The 18,639-nt window shown below is 34.2% G+C and overlaps 1 protein-coding gene across 1 annotated transcript; it reads right to left on the reverse strand.

The window, feature by feature from the left end:
* Nucleotides 1-749: 749 nt before the first annotated feature.
* On the reverse strand, nucleotides 750-16,768 carry Rev1 (Rev1 DNA directed polymerase). The gene is made up of 11 exons (XM_072526954.1): nucleotides 16,603-16,768; nucleotides 16,161-16,388; nucleotides 15,613-16,078; nucleotides 12,620-12,996; nucleotides 9,917-10,109; nucleotides 7,940-8,130; nucleotides 5,362-5,643; nucleotides 4,652-5,161; nucleotides 2,262-2,472; nucleotides 1,920-2,106; nucleotides 750-1,012 (listed from the first exon to the last, which is right to left on the reverse strand). Exons 1-11 carry the CDS (start codon nucleotides 16,696-16,698, stop codon nucleotides 880-882), a joined length of 2,874 nt encoding a protein of 957 aa, XP_072383055.1. The 5' UTR covers nucleotides 16,699-16,768; the 3' UTR covers nucleotides 750-879.
* Between the last annotated feature and the right edge of the window lie 1,871 nt (nucleotides 16,769-18,639).

The following is an 18,639-nucleotide window of genomic DNA, read 5'->3' on the forward strand; positions in this document are numbered from 1 at the left end:
GTTCAAATTTTGAAAAACCCTTTCCGGATGTTTTTGACGATTAATGTCCAACATTGATCTCACATTTTCGACATTTGTTCGGAGAAACCATTAATGTAAGGATGAGTCTAAGAAAAGCACTATACTCAAAACGGGTAACTGTCTGATGTAAATTTTTATTAGATTTTCGTAGCTGAAGTAAGTTCATTCAGAATCAGCTGTAATTCTGTTGGTTCTGCTTCATTCTTTTAGCTGATCATCTTTTATGTTATCGTTTTCTTATTGTTACTACTAGCATTTATTTTGTTTTGCCTTTGATTCTTCACTTTTTGTTTAGCCACATAGCGGCCTCGGTAATTAACAGGATGCTTTTGTCCACAGTGGACACTTTTGGGAGCTTCTTCTTCTAGCTTATTACGTTCCTTAGTCAAGTGTTTGTCTATGGATTTTACGCATCTTGGTTCTTTCAAGCAGTATTTCTGTGTATGTCGAAAAGTTATTAAATTGTTGACAGTAATTTCAAAAGTATGTAGAAAAAGACAATTATCTTATTTACTTTCATTTTTTTATGTTTTTCTTAGTTACTTTTAAATAAAATTGTATTCTCTTCTAAAAGGAGTTTAAAAATTTTATGGAAAACTAAAACCAATTATAATTGGTTTATACATATGTGAATACAGTAACCCCCAACTTTCAGGAAATTGACCAGGAAAGATATTTAGTATTTTGAAATTACATTATTCCCTGAGAAAAGTATTAAATTATAAATATAACGTGTTAACAGATTTTATTAATAAAAAATGGTAATCAAATTTTAATACATATATCACAGTTTATTTTAGGGAAGTACAAATTTTCTTCTTTTTTTTTCATTATAAGCCATTTCGAGCAGTAGGTCGTTTACATCCCACAACAATTAAATCTCCTTTTCACTAATAGAGTGCGGCCATATCGAGCAACCATTCCTTCTTGGGTTATATTCACCATCTTAAAGTAAGAATTGTGCCAGCTGCAATTCAACTCGGAAAAAACTCTAAAAACAAACGCATGGACATACATTACTTATTTTATTCGACTAATCAGCTTCATCGCAACAATCAATAGGTGGTATTATCAATAGTTTAACAACATATGCATACGTAATAGATCATGTTCCCATCGACTTATGGTTAGTTGTAGAACTCAAAAGATTTCTACAGAGAAAAAAATTGTATTATACAAAAAATGCATCAAATTGATTACAAGAAGAGTATCTTGATAAATGAGATGAGAAATTCTTACTAAAAGTTATCGGTTTATTAGTTAGGACTTATTGTGTGATGGATTACATGTCAATAACGATGAAATAGACAATTTTTTTATGATGAATGGTTGCTAGTTTGTAACGATCTCATCGCCAGCTTGCCATCTCTCTGCATGGATGCACTTCCACCACTGCCATCGATGCCCGCTGGAGATGGAACACCGCCAAAATATTAAACGCCGAAAACCAATACAGAGAACCGAATTCGTTCCGGAGTACTGATTTAGTAAAAGCTTCTACCTCGGGTCTTTAAGTATTGATCAAATGCCAACCGTCCTTTCCGTTCCCCGTCTGCGATCGATCGCCTCCGTTCCTTGTCCATATCGAGTAGTGATCGATCGTCCACCTCTAACCTAGACTAAGTATTTCGTAGTCTTCCCTGGTTTTTGGGTATTGACCAAAATATCGTCCTTTGCCTCATCCATTCAAGCCAATATTTATTTTTCGCAGGTATTAATAGCTGATCGCAGCTCCCTTGATTTTATTTACTAGGATTCGTCTTTTTATTTTTATTGTATATATTATATAGAAGTTAATTTAATTTTTGTTATTTATTTGAATATATTTTTATTTAGATTAAACTTGCGTTTTACTCAGTCTGGTGTCTAGTACAGTTACCCGTCACAAGTTTACTTACCTATGTAAAAAATTGAAGACACTCATCAATACTTCTATTTTCCTGTTAATGGCTAATTGTTTGAAGTGCTCCGCAAGCATTTCAGTGTCGAAGTCACAGGGACTCTCTTCGGATGCCGTCCATTTTTTTATTATAGGTTTTATTTGATCCCAAGATAAATTGTTGAATGGGGATTTCTTTGAAGATTCTACAAAAGATATATTGGTACACATATATAATACATTTCATAATAAATAATACATTCTTTTAATCCCGCTTGGTTTAAAAGCAACATAAACCTGATTGTTAAAATAAAAAAATTGTCCTACTTTAACTAACTAATCAAATATTCTGAGAGTGTACCTTGTTCCACGGACTCTTGAGACGAAGTTTTTGTCTTTCTCTCTGGTATCTCTGGCTTGGCATCTTGGATTAGAGTATTTTGCTGACAATTCGGAAGTGAATTTTCTTGTGAAAGAGTCACTTGTTCCTCTAGATTATATTCTCTAATAATCTCTTGTTTTAGATTTTCTGGAAGTTGATTAAAAACCTGCATATCTATATTATGTGGATTCTGTAACACAAAAATTACGTACGAAGTATTAATAATGCGAAGTATAAAGGCGTAGACGTAGTAAATGACACGGCCATACATGTCGAATAGGATCCAGTGGTAAAAAGAAGAAAGGTAGAAGAACTACACAAACAAATGGAATTGAAAGAAAATATCGAGTAAGTGATTGAAATATTAAAGGAAGGATGGCAAGAAGAGTCATATGAAAAAGTATCCAATTGCCAAAATGAAACGTTACACAGGACGATGTGGCAACCGTGATAATAAATGACGCAGCTGATGCGAGAGTGAAGGGAAAATTTAGGACAAGGAAGTGCGGTAGTACCTATGCGTTTTGAATGTTGGCGACCATCATGGCAATTTATACTTTGCACACTGCTGCTCTGAAAAGAGTTAAGGTTGTTATGTTAAACCACGTACGTAGATTCTTCAGCCAGGAAATCCTTCATTTTCCTGGGCCTCGTTTTCCCAGGTATTACCCGTATTACCAAGGTTTCTGTTTTGGCTGTTTTTATTTTGGTTAACAGCTTCTTTTCTTTTTGTATTTTTAATAAAACGTTCCGGTTGGTAACGTAGTCGGTATAAGATCTCTTTAGGATTCGACGATAAGGCCACATTTCGCAAGCCACAAGTCTCAACTACAACAATATACTATAGTGTGGGAGAAAGGCTTTAAAATAGCTCTAAAGATTTTTGTTAGGATGGGCAGTAAGATGTCCAATCCTTTTTGTAGTAGGGCAGGAAATATTCCATCCTCCTCTGGAGATTTAAATGGAGCAAAGTGGTTTATAGCCGACTTTACATTCTCCGATTTGATGGTATTGCAGAAAATTCTCAGTCTTACTTCTTAGGACGTTTAGGTCGCTCTTTGAGCCTGAGTCTGCTGATCAATAATTATTGCTCCTGGGAAGCGGTTCTGTAGTATGTAGTAAGAGCTCTAGGGTTTTCTTTTTAGATTCAGCAAAGGTGCCATCATGTCTTTTAAGAAGGCCTCGCCCCTGTCCGCATCCTTGGAAAGAATCTTGTCGATTCTAGTGCTGGCAGGTATATATGAGATACTCTGGCAGAACCTCCTCCATGATTTCCTGTTTGGCTCTTCTTACCTTTTTCGTCGACTAATGTTGGTAGCTAATTAAAGGATTTTGTTCATTTTCTATCTTAACATACTCGCTATCCCCTCTCCGTTCTAAAGATATATCATACGTCACGATCCGACAATCTGTTGCGGCTCCACCAAGAAAAGAGCCAAAAATTCACACACGACATTCCACAATAACGATGGTGAAAATAATTATAGTGGATACATATATAGTAATAGTAAAAGTAATATAGTATAGTGGATACGCGTACGGTTCAAGCCGCGGATGTCAAAGGTCACAGTGCGCTCAAGTAGCTTACTCTCTATTCGTTGGCAAGAAATTGTTTTTGCTTTTAAGCCAGTGGCAGAAATTTGTATGTCGTATAAGTTGTTAAGATATAGAAGATGAACTAGGGTGTTTGAGTTAAAGAGAATTGGAAATATAATATATGTGTGCTCCCAAAAAGGTTTATAAAATACTATTGTGAATTAAATCTTTCTTACCAAACAGCAAACTAGATGATTTAGAAGATTTACAAATTCTCCTAAGCGTAGGATATATTGTTCATTTGGAAAGTAGGGAGTAAAAAACGTGGTTTACCACAGAAAAATAATGTACTATACTGTCACCAGAAAAATATAGGGGCTCTATAAAACGCACAATAGTAATTATCAAGAATACATCACTTTGAATTTTTTAACTTTGTTCTTGCAGAGAGGCTCATGGAACGTTTTCAGTCCTGTTGAGCTTTATCGGGGTTTTTCTGACTACTTTTCATCTTCGGCAATATGTTTTGTAAAGGGATACAGATCTATAGTTGTCATCTGACTGAGGCTGCGTTGTTAGTTTTTTTTTGTTTGTCCTTACTTCACTATTGTCCTATGAGAAACTAGAAAAGGGATGTGTACCAGTAGATGGCTTAAGATATCTGGGTGCTGTCTAGTGCCTTAGCTCCCTCTCATATTACAAAATTAACGAACACGACCGAGCATGGGAAAGCTTAGTATCGCAGCTTTCGTAGGGGTAATAAATATTTTGTATAGTTGTCATAACTCTACAACTATATAAAAACAACGATAAAAAAAAGAGAAAAGTGTTACCTGCTTTAATTTAGAGTTGCTCTCGGAACTTTTAGCGTGCCCGAAATACTGATTTACAGTCATTACATTTGATGACTTCGGCACTGCTTTTCTGGTAGTGTTATTTTTACCTCCTCTTGGTCTACCCCTTCTAGAACCTATAGACGCGTTTGGAGTTTCTTTTTGCTTCACAGTAGTAGCTGCAACAATCTTTGGTTTTTTCTCTTGTTGCTCCAAGGGTAATAACGAATCCTTTTCTACATCTTTGTTAGTAGTCGGGGCTTTTTCCGGTACTTTATTTTGGTTGTGCTGCTTTAAAAAGTTGGTCAGGGCTTTATTAATTGGAGCATTCTTTTCTAATTTTGTTAACTGAAGTCCTACACCTCTTAAATCGGCAAAATCGGCTCCTAGCTTTTCGTATAAGATTTTGGCTTCCTTAAAAATGATCTGTGGGCTGCTTAAAACGGAATTTGAGGTGGTACTCTTGGTCAGGCTGTCACAGATTCCGTGACCAAGGAACTTGGCTGTTTCCTAAAATTAAAAGTATGTTTTTTATTTTAACAAAATAGCGGCATCCACCGCTAAGATTTTTTTAAAGAGAATAAACAATATTATTTGTCAAACCAATTTTTTCGATTTTTTTTTATACATCTCTCACTAAACAAAAATTAGTATCTGTTTACATATCTACTTCGAGCAATGTGATGAAGAAAGTGTCAAGTACTACTTACCACCGGGGCTTCTGGAGCTCTCACCAACAATTTTAAAGTCAAACACCTGGCTCTCATATTAATTTCGTTCATTCTATTGTACACTTCGGCAGAGAGATTTTCGAGAAACGTGTGACACTCCTGTAATGTTTTGAACCTAATTCCATAATTTACATCTGCAGATACTGATTTTCTCTCGTGGTAAAAGTTCAACGCTTTGCTGTCAACTCCTACTGACTGTTCTTTTATAGTTTCGCCTGCTTTTTGGCCTATTTCGTTCTGGAGAACTTTTAGTGACGTAAGCTAGAAATACCATAAAATTATTCCACAGTATAATAAAGTAGTAGTACCGAGATAAGAGAAAAGAGCGGTATTATCCCCGGTTCCGGTTATTAGAACGAGATAAATATCGATGTAAAAATGTTTAAGAACCTTCCATTTGTCGACGATAGTATCCTCATTGCCTATAATTTATACAAAGCCGAAGCAATGCTTAATTAACTTTCACAGGCAACCAAAGAAGTGGAATTGCAAATAAACAAAAGTAAAACATATTTTATGTCAAACAGTAACAAAAGTAACAAGTCACAAAAAACAAAATTTGTTTAATTTATTAATGTTTATATTTTGAGAACGATTTACAAGGTGGAAATTGAAACGCCAATAAACTTATTTTAAACTTCAATTGTGGCTTATTCCCATTAAAATAGTAATTAATATAATAGAAAATCTTTCAGATATTGAATATGTCAGACGACGGTGATGACATTGAAACTGAAGAAGAAGACTTACAAACAGGAAATGGTGGTCCAAATAAACCAACTATTGAAGATGAACCTCTCGCAGGACAAGTGGACCCTGTGGTCGCTGCAGGACCAAGCACTTCTCGGGCATTTTCTTAAAGTAAGATCAGGGTTCATGATTACCTTATAAATAATCATCTCACCCCTAAGGATGATATTAAATGGCGTACCAAAGTGAGATATCTCACTCCATCCATCCAGTGGTTTGTAGATGTAACGCTAGTTGTAGAATTGGACAGCCCTTATGCTATCTTCTGTAAATGCTTTACAAGAGATTTATTTGCACGTATTGCAGAATTTACAAACCTGCATGCTGCACCACAAGTCCCAAAATTCCATATATGAACTAAATTCATTCATAAAAAACCGAGCTTTCTGACTTATGCAACTTTCTAAGCAACAAATAAGGATAGAAACATTTAAAAAACGCCATTTTGAAGGTTTCTATATGACTTATTAAGTTTCTTACTCTCAAATTTGTTTCAAATGCTTCACTTTTTGCTAATAAACAAAAAAGCGAAAATTTACCGTTTTTTTGACCTTAATTTGTTAATAACTAATTAAGTCCAAAAAATCGAACAGGAAACATATAGATTCTTATTATAGAGATCCATACTACTTAAAATAACTATCATTTGCATGGAGGGGCCTGTGTCACAAACAGGGTACTTTTTTTGCTTATTTACCTGAACTATATACGTAGTATAAGTGTATAACTTTAACTTTGCGGATATCGTTTTCAAAAATTTTTAAATTAACAAATTATTAGATTTATCCTGTATATGTTTATAAATTGGCAGCATATTGACAGTTGATTGACTTAGCCTCAATCTTATGGGCAAATAGCCATATTTTGAGTAACATTTTAAGAGCTTATGTAAATAATTATAGATGATGCGTCTCTGACCTTCTATTGACTCATTAATGTTGGTATTTGCTTATTGCTGCCTTCCTCTTCAAGTATTGGTAACCAGAGCCTGCTATATTCTATTGATGAGTTTGCTATACATTTTTATTCAGTTACTAAGATGAGTACTGCTTCTTTGATTGTAATCTTTTTGCTGTCTGTTTCTTTAACGAGTATTGATCATCTTTCCTTTGTAGTCTGTGTTCATTATCTCAGGCATGTTTGCATATCTGCGATCTGTATCCCGGATAAAAATTGTTCCATTTACAAGCTATTTTATAAATGTACTTCTTTGATCCGTCCTGTGTGTTGTGGTTTGGTTTTGGAAAGAATATATTTAGTGTGTTGTTTGTTTTAAATGTTATCTTCCAATCTCTCCTTGAGAGCATTACTGGATCTTTTTTATGCTTTGTTGTATCCCTTCTTCAATATTGGGAAATTTCTTGTTTATAAATGATAATGGATAATCACTTTTTGTTAAAATCTTTGGTAACAGGTTTTTTCTTCCTGAAATGCATTTTAGTTGGAACAGATATTTTGGGCTCTATGATATATTGATTTGATGTTTTTTTTAATATTTATGTTGTGATTTTGCCACTCAGTGCCAATTTATCAACATTTACTTACAGGTTAAATTATAACAATTTTTTAATTTAAAAATTTTTGAAAATGATTTACGGATTGGAAATCGAAACCTCAAAATAAATGTAAAAACTCTCATTACAATCAATTGTGGTTTAATCGCATATAAAATAATATTTAAAGTAAGCATGCTTTTCTCGATCTCTTTGTGAATAAATCTTCAGAATGTTTGTCATCTCAACAACTATAAGTGTCATGCAATAGTCTATGAAAAGTGATATATCAGCAAAAACTTCTTCGTACATACCTGCACATCGCCACATGTAAATAGTCCTAGTTTTTGTAGCTTCGCTAGGGTAGCTCTACCTACTCCCGGTAGATCGGACAAGGGCAACTCGACCATATGGTTTTCTACCTCTTCTGGTTTCAAATAAAACTGTCCCTCAGGTTTGGCTTTCCTAGTCGCTAGTCTAGCTTGCAGACGATTTGCTCCGAATCCTTTAAATAATGCACTGTATTTTTGAAAGTTATATAGAGAGATATGGAAATAAGTTTTACAGAAAAATCACTGACAATGTTATAGGAAAATCATACAGTATAGCTTTACATTTTAAAATCATTAAGCATACAGGTTGTAGCATTTTTTCACCTGCAGCATTAATTTTTTTTATTAACTGTGTACTCAATTTGTGTTTAGAAACTCTTGAGTATACTGGTATATGTTTCTCATATATTTAATATCGATTATTTGATAGCATCTTCTTCTTCTTCTTTTGGCATCATAACCCTGGATGGGTCTTTGCCTGTCTGGCTATGTCATTCCATTCAGATCTCTCTTGTGCCCTTCTTCTCCATTGTCTTATGTTCATTATTTTCAGGTCGTCTTCCACGTCATCCAACCATCTCGTTCTGGGCCTTCCTTTTTTTCGTCTTCCTATGGGCTTCCATTGTAACATTTTCTTTGTTGTTTTTGCATCGTTTTGTCTCTGCACATGTCCCAGCCATGACAGTCTTTGACTTTTCACAAATCTTACAATGTCATAACCTTCATTTAACTCATTAACCTCGTCGTTTCTCCTGATTCTCCATGTGCCATCTTCCTCTTGTACCGGGCCATATACTTTCCTCAGTATTTTTCTCTCGAATGTCCTGAGTTGGGCTTCATCTTTTTTCGTCATTACACAAGTTTCACATCCATAGGTTACTACGGGTCTAATCAGTGTTCTGTAGATAGTCATTTTGGTTCTTATTTGATAGCATATTTATGTTATAATTTTTATCAGGATAAAATCTTTCTCGGATAATAAATTACCTAGATAAATGTGTTTCACCCTTGAAACTTCTGATTTGTCTGTTTCGAAAAAGTCTCCTAATTCCGATGTATATTGGGTTCATTATTACTTAAGGGCTTCGATTTCGAGTGCTTGCCTGAATCACTGTCAGGCTAAAAAGCAGGGACTTAGAATTTGGCCTCGGCAGAGGTACGATCTCCTTAGGAAGTCTTTCCAGAGAATCTTCCCTCAATAAAGACACTGTTTTAAGTTAACAGCTAACAATTAGCTTGCTCTACATTAAGCACTAGAACTAGGTTCAGTTTGTTTGCTGATTTTTCGAGTTGTGATGCACAATCATAATTCCTGTTAGGAAGCTGTGCTATCATTAGAAAAAACTCTGGTGGTACCTGTATCCGGAAACCAAGTCCATTAATCGGTATATTCAAGTTATTGCTCTTTGTAGGTATTGTTTTTACACTACACCAATGACTGATGTTTTCTTAGGCTTTATGATACGTGTGAAAGCTTATTTACTTGTGAAACTGCTTCATCTCATGTTTTTACAATTTTAGATTTAGGGTGTACACCGTACAGTTTAAGGTTATCCCCAAGTCTCTCATTTTTTCAAAATGTTGAACAGGATAACGCTTCGCCTCGGCACAGTCCTCTTTTGGTTTTAAATGGTTCTGGGAGATCGCACTTTATATTTGACTTTTCTCATTGCCATTTTAATTTATCCTACCAATTCTTTTGGTATCACAAGGTCGATCATAACCGAGTATAATTGGAGTCTGTATTCATCAGCTGCCTTAAAGTTCAAGAAAATGTAGTGGCAGTATATGTCAAAGTCTGTGGTTTTTTCTAGTATTTGTCCGACAATAACTCCCAAGAGAGAATATTAGAAGAAACCTATATCTAAGGATAATTAAGTAATAAATTACCTAATTCTTGCATGCTGAAAAATCAGCACTATAATCAACACTATAAGACTTATACAGTCATTACTTTACCTGCTGAACAAGGGCAGCCTGTAATAGTCCTAATTTCATTTCTGATGAGCGACGCCCATTCTTCCACTGTCAGTCCTGTTTTCCTTAGAATTTTAGTCACATCCACGTACATTTCATCGCAACTTACTGCTTCTATGTCCAAAGTATAAGAAGCTACGGTTCTGTACAAAGTATGAGATACTTCTTTGATGCCCTACAATTATTTTTCACCTAATTAACTAAGTAATCAATACCAAAAGGAACTTTAGTAGAAAGCAGACATAAAAAACAAATATCAAGAAAATATAAGGATATAAAAATATCACGATTTGTACAGGGCGAGCAAAAACTAGTACAAAAATTTAATTTAATAAATCAAGTTGTCTGCACAAGACATGCACATGTCTAATAACTCTTTCGGCGCAAATAAAGTTAATACAATGACTAATGCTGGAGTCAGTCTCCTACACAGAAAGATCCACTAAATGAAAAAAACGCGGTACAGTAGACTAGCGCGAAGATATATACCATGTTTTCTGTATTTTTAAAATTCAATAAATTAATTGTATTATTTATTTCTTATTTATATTTCAAACAAGTTATATTGTATTACAATATTTTAATAAATTACTGTTTGCTACTAACGGCACCTGGTAACGTATTAACAAAGCATATGTTGCTTACTTTTGACGGACCTGTCAAATTCAGACTCAATATTAAATTAATAATAAAATACAATTAAATATCATTTGATAGTAATTTTAATTATTGTATAAACTAAATAAGATGTTTAAAAATAATAATTGTATTTATATGAAATTATTTCAGAACGAGAAATGTCATAAAAATGTTAACAGGTGATTCAATATTGTTATTAATTGAATGACGTTTATGACTTTTAAATTTTGACAATCGTTCCGAATCGAATCTTTTCTTGACAAATATTCTTTTAATTTTTTACTTCTCATTTAATATCTGTATTTTGTTGGTTATTTTTCTTGCAGTTTTTAATTTAAACCTGCTTAAAGTAAATATTATATGATGACTAGAAACGAATTGATCGAGAGTAGTGAATCGATCCGAAGAACCGCTATTTTATGACGCTACCCGTAACGACGTCATCTTGTGGCATCAGTTCCGTGACGCTCGCCTCAGCATTTTACTATAGAAAAAAAAATATGCCAACAAATAGTAGGCGAGAACCTACCCAAATTAGCATAACGGTAATAGTGGGAGAAAAATATATAGTGTCTCGGAATTTACATACCTGATATCTCGAATAGATAGAGACAACAACACAAATTAACTACGGAAATTAAGCGCAGAATCTATCTGGCAAATCTGGTAAATCAGGCATATTTATTGTGACACTAAATATTGGGTCTATAAAACTCCAATCAAACCAGTGATCACATATGATTCAGACACCTTTTTTTTTTTTCGTCTTTTATGTGGGGGGCGGTCAAAATGTTCGAAACATACCCCGGTTCTAGAAGGTGGGCAGAACTGCCTTCCAGCCTCAGTTATGCAGGATTTCTCTAACGTGGCCACAATGATACCTGAGCCAATACTAGAGTACTATATGCTAAAAACCACCCTCATTAATCATGAATTACCGGCCGGAGCACCCAGATTGGGCACAATGTCGGCAAGGCATTCCCCCAGATCTCTCATTCACTCACGATTCTCACGCATTCTCGCACTTCTTCGCTGAGATTGCTTAATCCATCTCTCCCTCTTTCCCTATGTATTAATGTTCAATCTCGTCACCTCTCACTCTCCCCTATCTTCCCGCGTGATCCTGAAGGTAGGTGTCATATGTCGGTTGGGAATATTTACTATCACAATGAGACAATTTAGGAACTTGGATAATGGACAGCAGACCGCTGCTCCAATTAGTCGCCTTTTACGAAACTGTGAGGACAGCTTCTATTTGAGCGGCCCGCCTCCACATGGTGTGGTTCAGAAACCTATGTATTGATAAAATTCAACAAACCGCAATTAGAAATATTAAAAAGAAAGGTACATACTTTGATATATTTGTGGTGGTTTATGTGAATATGAGATTTGGAGGAGACAACACAATTTCGAATTGTACCAAGCTTACGAATTACAGAGAACCAAATATGGTAAAGTCAATTAACCTTGAAAGACTGATAGATGAGTAATGTGGACCGCATGGAAGCCTTTGAACCAGTAAGAATCATAACTCAACAACACTTGGTGGAAAAGCGATCCAAGGGACAACCAAAAATATGATATAAGGACTAAGTACAGAGGGATCTGAGAGAACATGAAACTAGAGAATGACAGCTATAAATAGGAATGAATGGAGAGGATTAATTCAACTTGGGCTGTGTAGCCGATGGTAGTGATGATTCCTAGAAAACGAACATACACACATCCATATCCGAGCGTAAGCTTGCCTGACCACACTTTCTTGCACAGACCAGTCTTCTATAAGCCAAAGGGTCACGTAAGTGACCCCTCGGTGACCTGACGCGGCGAAGATTGATCGCGGACCGGTATTCTACAAAAATTAAGGTCTATAAGAGGTCTAAGTAAATTATTAATATACCGAGCGTACTATTACTCCAAAATGTCATAGGGAGATATTTTTAACAGAATGTCGTGATCACGTAATGGAAAATTTACATTAAATCAACTAAAAGAGTAATAAAGAATTTAATATATCTACTTTTGATAATCACAAATATAACTTACCTCAAAATCATACGGCAATGTCTTTAATTCAGGACACATTTTAATAGCCTGTCCCAAAAACGTACCATTCTTAATACCAAACTTTCTGGCCTCATAACTGCAGCTGGCTATCTCTGACATGCTGGACTGGGTATCTATTTGGTCCACCCGCGAAGTGACACCTACTGGCAGTCTCTCGGAGTACAATGAAAATTCTTGTTCTCGAGCAGATTTTTGATCTGGCCTCACGTTGGATAGCTGACCATTTCGAGCATGGGTGATAGCTACAGGCTTTCCTTTTAATTCTGGGTGATTGCGAAGTGACACAGAAACGAAGAAGCAATCCATGTCAATATGCATTATTACTGTGGAGGGAACTAATATTGTACCTTCTGAAACTGTAAATGTTATATGTTGTTAAATAATTTTATTTCAGATCAAGAAAGTGAAGAGTTCTATCATAAATGAAATCATTCTATTGGCAAAAAGAAATTAAGAATGTTGATTCATACAAATACCTTGGCATTACAATTAATAAAAACAGCTCATGAAGTTCGTGAGCAGTGAAAACGAATTAGAAAAGGTAAATAGGTAACAAAACAACTAAATAACATACTTTAGAATACACAAATTAGACAAGAAACAAAAATATACAAATCCATAGTACAAAGCATCGCGACGGAGCTGAGGTCTGGCAAATGACTGAATGTTTAAAAAATATTTTTCAATCTTACTTTCAATCGAAACGAGGTTTTAGAGAAGTGGTGCAAACACTATACGACAAAATAAGGAATCACAAGATAACTGAAAGAATGTGTATTGACAATATAATAGATGATACTATTGAAGCCAATAGTTTAATATGAAATGGTCATGCATGAGATATGAATGGAAACATGAGGCCAAAGAAAATGATGAAATGGAAACCAATGCATCCGATGCCTGAGAGGGCAAAAGATGTCAGAAGAAGAAGAAGGAAACCAATGCAGAAGGGAAAAAGAGTACGCCCAAGAAAAATAAGGAAGGATGGCATTAGAAAAGCGATGGACAAATGTACATACTAATGGAGGTGAGATAAAAATTCAATGCTAAAATTGGCAGTGGTACTGAAGAAGACAACATATTTACTAGGGGATCACTACCAGGAGAATTTTACTGTCATCATTGCATGTGGTTATCTTTTAAAGACAAATCACATGCTATGATTTTTCTGACATACATTCTTGAGTTAAGGATGATTTCATGTAATCGAATGAACTATCTTAATAAGTCATCCCAAGAACGAAACTCAAAAATATGGGCAACATCATTTTAGTCATCTACTTTAAAACATATAATACATATCTGAATTGTCAATATGAATAAGTCTAATTTCCGAAGTGGAAATCGAAACAACAAATAAACTTAATTTTTAAACTAAAATTATGGATTATTCCCAAAAAAAATAGTAAAAAGACAACATAAGGACACAATTTTCAGCATAGGAAATAACTGAAAGATTCATAAGATTTTGTGTAGGGAACAACTTTTTAATTGCTATAATACCTTTTTTAAATACCATTAAGCAATAAGATAGAGGATAAAAAAGAAAGAAATGGAAAATCAGTTAAAATTGGTTTTGTCAAAATAACAATTGGATGAGAAATGTGTTTGGAACAAAGAACAAAGAGTTGACTTATGTGAACTCTTCTACAATTCTATCAGTTCTTCCTGAGTCTGGGCATAATAACAAATAACAGGTTATTTGTTGGGAAGTGGTAGATAGAGCTTTCCTTATGACATCTGGAAGAGAACACAGGATGATTATCTTGTCAATAAGGAGATTTAAGGGCATTTACCATGGAACAGAGAAAGAATTTTATTTATATTCTATGGTTTATGTTTCACTATGTTTACTGAAAAATGAGGATAAGCTTAAATTTTAAATACAAAATATATTTTGTACAAATAAACACTAAATTTTATTTGCATCTTCAAATACCAATCCTGATATAGAATTCAAAGAGCACATCAATTATGTATGGGCCTTGTAGGCCCCTGGCTTCTAAAAATCTTGGTTATTTCCCTCCATTTTTTTCGGTCCCTTGCTTTCTCTCTCCAATTTCTCATGCCTATTTCTAACAAGTCTTGTTTTACTGCTTCCAACCACTTCTTCTTTGGACTTCCTCTTCTTTTTTCCCATTTCTCTCCTTCAGTATTGTTTTAACATTTCGATTCTCTGGCATTTGTATAATGTGACCAAGCCATCTAGCTCTTTGGGCTTGCATTTTTGCTGTAATTGCTGGTTTTCCATACATCCTCATTATTTCTTTATTCGTTTGTCTTCTCCAAATATTCCCTGCCATCTTTATTCCTCAGAAGATTTTTCTGAGCATCTTTCTTTCCCAGATCTCTACTTTCTTTTCTTCCTGCTGGTTCATAATCCACATTTCACTGGCAAACATCACTGTGGGTCTGATTACTGTCTCGTAGACTCACAGTTTAGCTGTTCTTGACACATTTTTTGCATTCAGTAATGAATTTAGTGACCCTATCACTCTCCTTCCCTTCATGAATCTTTTGTCAATTTCTTTTTCTTCTTTTCCTGTGTTTGTTATGGTTACGCCTAAGTATTCAAATTCTGACACTTTTTCAAAACTAGAGACAGTCACTGCTCCTTTCATTTTGATATATTTGTTATTATTTCTTATATCGCCTCTCATTTTTTTTTTTTTCACTAGTTATGTAGCTACTTACTGCTCAATAATTATTTAGAAATAAGCATTTGAAGGGATTCTGTTTATCAGTATTTCTGCTAATACTGTTCTATAGTCAAAAATATACCATCTATTGTAACTACTTTATTTGAGGCCAAATTTTATATAAAATCCTAAAACACTAAAGAAAGAATTGGTTTTTCAACTTGTGACATATACAAATATAAACCAACTCATCCAACATAAACCAAGGCATCAGTTGTTCAGCTGTTTCTCATATAGAAACATAAAATTTCCATGGTAAAAAGAGAAAAGTACCTTTACATGAGATTAGTTTTTCTAAACCAGGAAACTTTCCATCTGAGGATTCCCTCATTTGACCAACCAAATGTTTGAATTCTGCACCTAAAGTTGATATCAAATGCAGTCTGGAATTGTTATAAAACTCCTCAAGAAAGTTAGGATCTGAAGCTGTTTTTGTTGGAAATCTATTAATCTGATTGGACAAAGGTAATTTTTCAGATTTAACCTGAGCTGTTGAATTCTGTATTACTACAGAAGAAGTTTCTGCAAATACTGTATTACTTTCAATATTTACAGAATCATTTTCAGATATTGATGCAGATGCTGACATTTTTTCTATGACAGGAAAACCTATTTTTGGCTGTGATTTGCTTTGATTGTTATATAGAAGATATCTACGGTAATCTAACAGTTTTCCAAAGTCTATACTATCTGTTATCCATGCTGGTTTCACTATGGGTGTAGTACCAAGATGTTTAATCTACAATAAAACATATACAAGTGGGTCACATATACAAAAATATAAGATCAAATAAAAATATATTTAAAAGATTTCTGCTTACTTTGACATTTGGTAAATTGGAAGCTATAATATGGGTAGTGCTCGAAACTTGGTACATGTGGAAAACTCCCCCATGTGCTGCCATTAAGTTCTTTAGCTCATCAATTGGAGGTCTAGTTAAACCATTCACATGGATAGATACTCCTTCAAATATATTGGATAGTTTTGTAATGTTGGATCCCTCAAACTGGTTCAGAAGTTTGGCCCTTTTAGCTGCCATATAACCGCCCTAAATGCATTTTAATCTTAAAAAATGTTAAAATGATTCATGTTATATACATGTTTGATACGTGACTATTTCAGAGATAGCTGAAATTATACAGACAGAATATGCATACATGATAGATGAGGGACAAGTGGGATATTAAAGTATTATCAAAGAATATAGACGCTTATTATAAGCGTCTATATTATCTTAATAAATAAAGAATGGTTTCCCTTACCCACTCGTTAAATCCATTATCCTGATCGAATTCTCTAGATTTTTTCTTTTTGTTATCCGTTTCTTCTTTAACTGTACCATCACTTTTGCCGTTCATGGTAAATTTTTCTTAATTTCTGAATATTATTTTTATAAACATAAACATACAAAATACGAATAAGGTTAGGTTTGTACAGTTTGTAGGACATTTTTGACATTTGGTATTTGGTCCCGGTGAAGATAGCCCCAAAAACTGTCAATTAAGTTTCACAGAACGAAAATTGCGTTGGCAATGTTGCCATGTCCTTATAGTGTGTATGTTATATTATATCACAGAATACACCACCCAACTCTAATTTACTCTCTTTTCGTGGATAAAACAATCCTATAAAGGAGCTCTTCAACTTTTGCTTCTTAATAAGAGCTAGATCAGTACCGTTGATTCTGTAAAATTTCTTGATATTTTTTAAACAGCAACCTTTACACTAAAGTTTTTAATATTTCTGTTCTTTGAACATTTTTTTAACTCTTACAAAACTGACTTAGTTCTGTTTTTGATAACTTAACTGAATGTTTTGTACTTTTTAATCTGTATGGTTCATAAATAAAGCGATTTTCTTCACTTCCCTCATATTATTGGTGCATATTGTAAGATGAACTAATGATGTGTATGAATTTAGTACACGAAACGTCTTCAACAAAAAGGATAAAGTGGCTGATATCCTTTCTTTTATTCTCCAACTGTTGACCAACAACCCTCCACGATCTTAGTGAACCACATTTAGTATATATGTTATAGTCAAACCTCGAAACTCCGGTGCTCCTAGGTATGACTAGTCAATGCTCAGGTCTGACTAACGGTCTTAGTCAAACCCTAAATAAATTCTAATTTTCGGCCTTTGACTAAAGAATTTTCGTCAAACCTAGGAGAGACTAATTTGGTCAGAGGCAAACGTCGAAACTTAATTTCATAAGATTGGAGTTTGACCAATATCAAACTCCAATCAGGTATTAAAACATCATAATTGGTTAGTTAGGTTTAATAAGACGTATTTTTTAATTTTAATGTTTATAATTTTTATAGTGTAATTAAAATAAAAAATTAATCTTTATTAAGACATGGTAAGGCATTATGACATTTAAAATTGCACAATACATTAGGCCTTTTACATTTACATAATTTTGAAAAGCATTTATTATTAGGTACAGTAGCATTTTATAAAGCTTGTTCCCCTTAAAATTGGAATTTTTTGCACTGATTGACTATGTTAGTATGGTGATCCCTAGTTTTTTCTCCTATTGAAGTATCTTCTTTCACAGTTGACGATACACGATACTAGTGTGGCCCAAATGCAAGAATAAGACGAGACTTAAACAGTCTTGGTCTTGGTCTTGCGCCAATACACCTGGTCTTGGTCTTGGTCTTGCTATTGCGCTCCCGGTCTTGATCTTGGTCTTGCAGCAAGAGTCTTGCAAGTCTCGCAGTTACCCATTAGCCTATTGCTATTTATTAAACGTTACTTTAAATCTTAGAACAACGTAACAGAGTAGGTACATTTTAAGTTTGAATTAACATAGCCATAATAAAAACGATTTAAGCGATCCGTGCCTATGCTCTAACTGAGCTATCTACCATGTCCCACGGGAGTCAATATGTTTTTAATTAACGTTTACATTTGATAAGCCTACATGTTTTACATGGTTAAAACACAATAAAACCAAAATAATCACATAAACTTGAACTACGCGTTACTTTATATTTGTTACTATCCCATACCCCAAGTGCCAAATACCAAACCGAGAATTAGAGAGTTCAGAATAGAAGTCAACCAAGTCCACTTTTTGTTATTTACGAGTTAACAACGCACTTTTTGGGGTTATTACATCAAATTTTACCAATAAAAACAATATTAATATCTTAGTTACTCCTCGACCTTCCTAAATTTAATATATACTTTTAAAAATGTTAACGGGTAATTTTGTTATGAAATTTTAACTTTAAACCTCTGTAGCTCAAATGTAGATAAAGTGGACTTGGTTCACTTCTATTCTGAACCCT

The sequence above is a fragment of the Diabrotica undecimpunctata genome, chromosome 3 (genome assembly GCF_040954645.1).
Source record: "Diabrotica undecimpunctata isolate CICGRU chromosome 3, icDiaUnde3, whole genome shotgun sequence".
In the NCBI taxonomy this organism is placed as follows: Eukaryota; Metazoa; Arthropoda; class Insecta; order Coleoptera; family Chrysomelidae; genus Diabrotica; species Diabrotica undecimpunctata.

What these genes read in the sequence shown, in the direction of transcription:
- Rev1 (XM_072526954.1), bottom strand. Translation starts at nt 16,698, where the DNA reads ATGAACGGCAAAAGTGATGGTACAGTTAAAGAAGAAACGGATAACAAA. An exon ending in AGGCTGCCCTTGTTCAGCAG is followed by an intron (nt 8,131 to 9,916) that starts GTAAAGTAATGA and finishes CATTATTTAAAG; the next exon opens with GATTCGGAGCAAATCGTCTG. An exon ending in TTACATGTGGCGATGTGCAG is followed by an intron (nt 5,644 to 7,939) that starts GTATGTACGAAG and finishes TGGTATTTCTAG; the next exon opens with CTTACGTCACTAAAAGTTCT.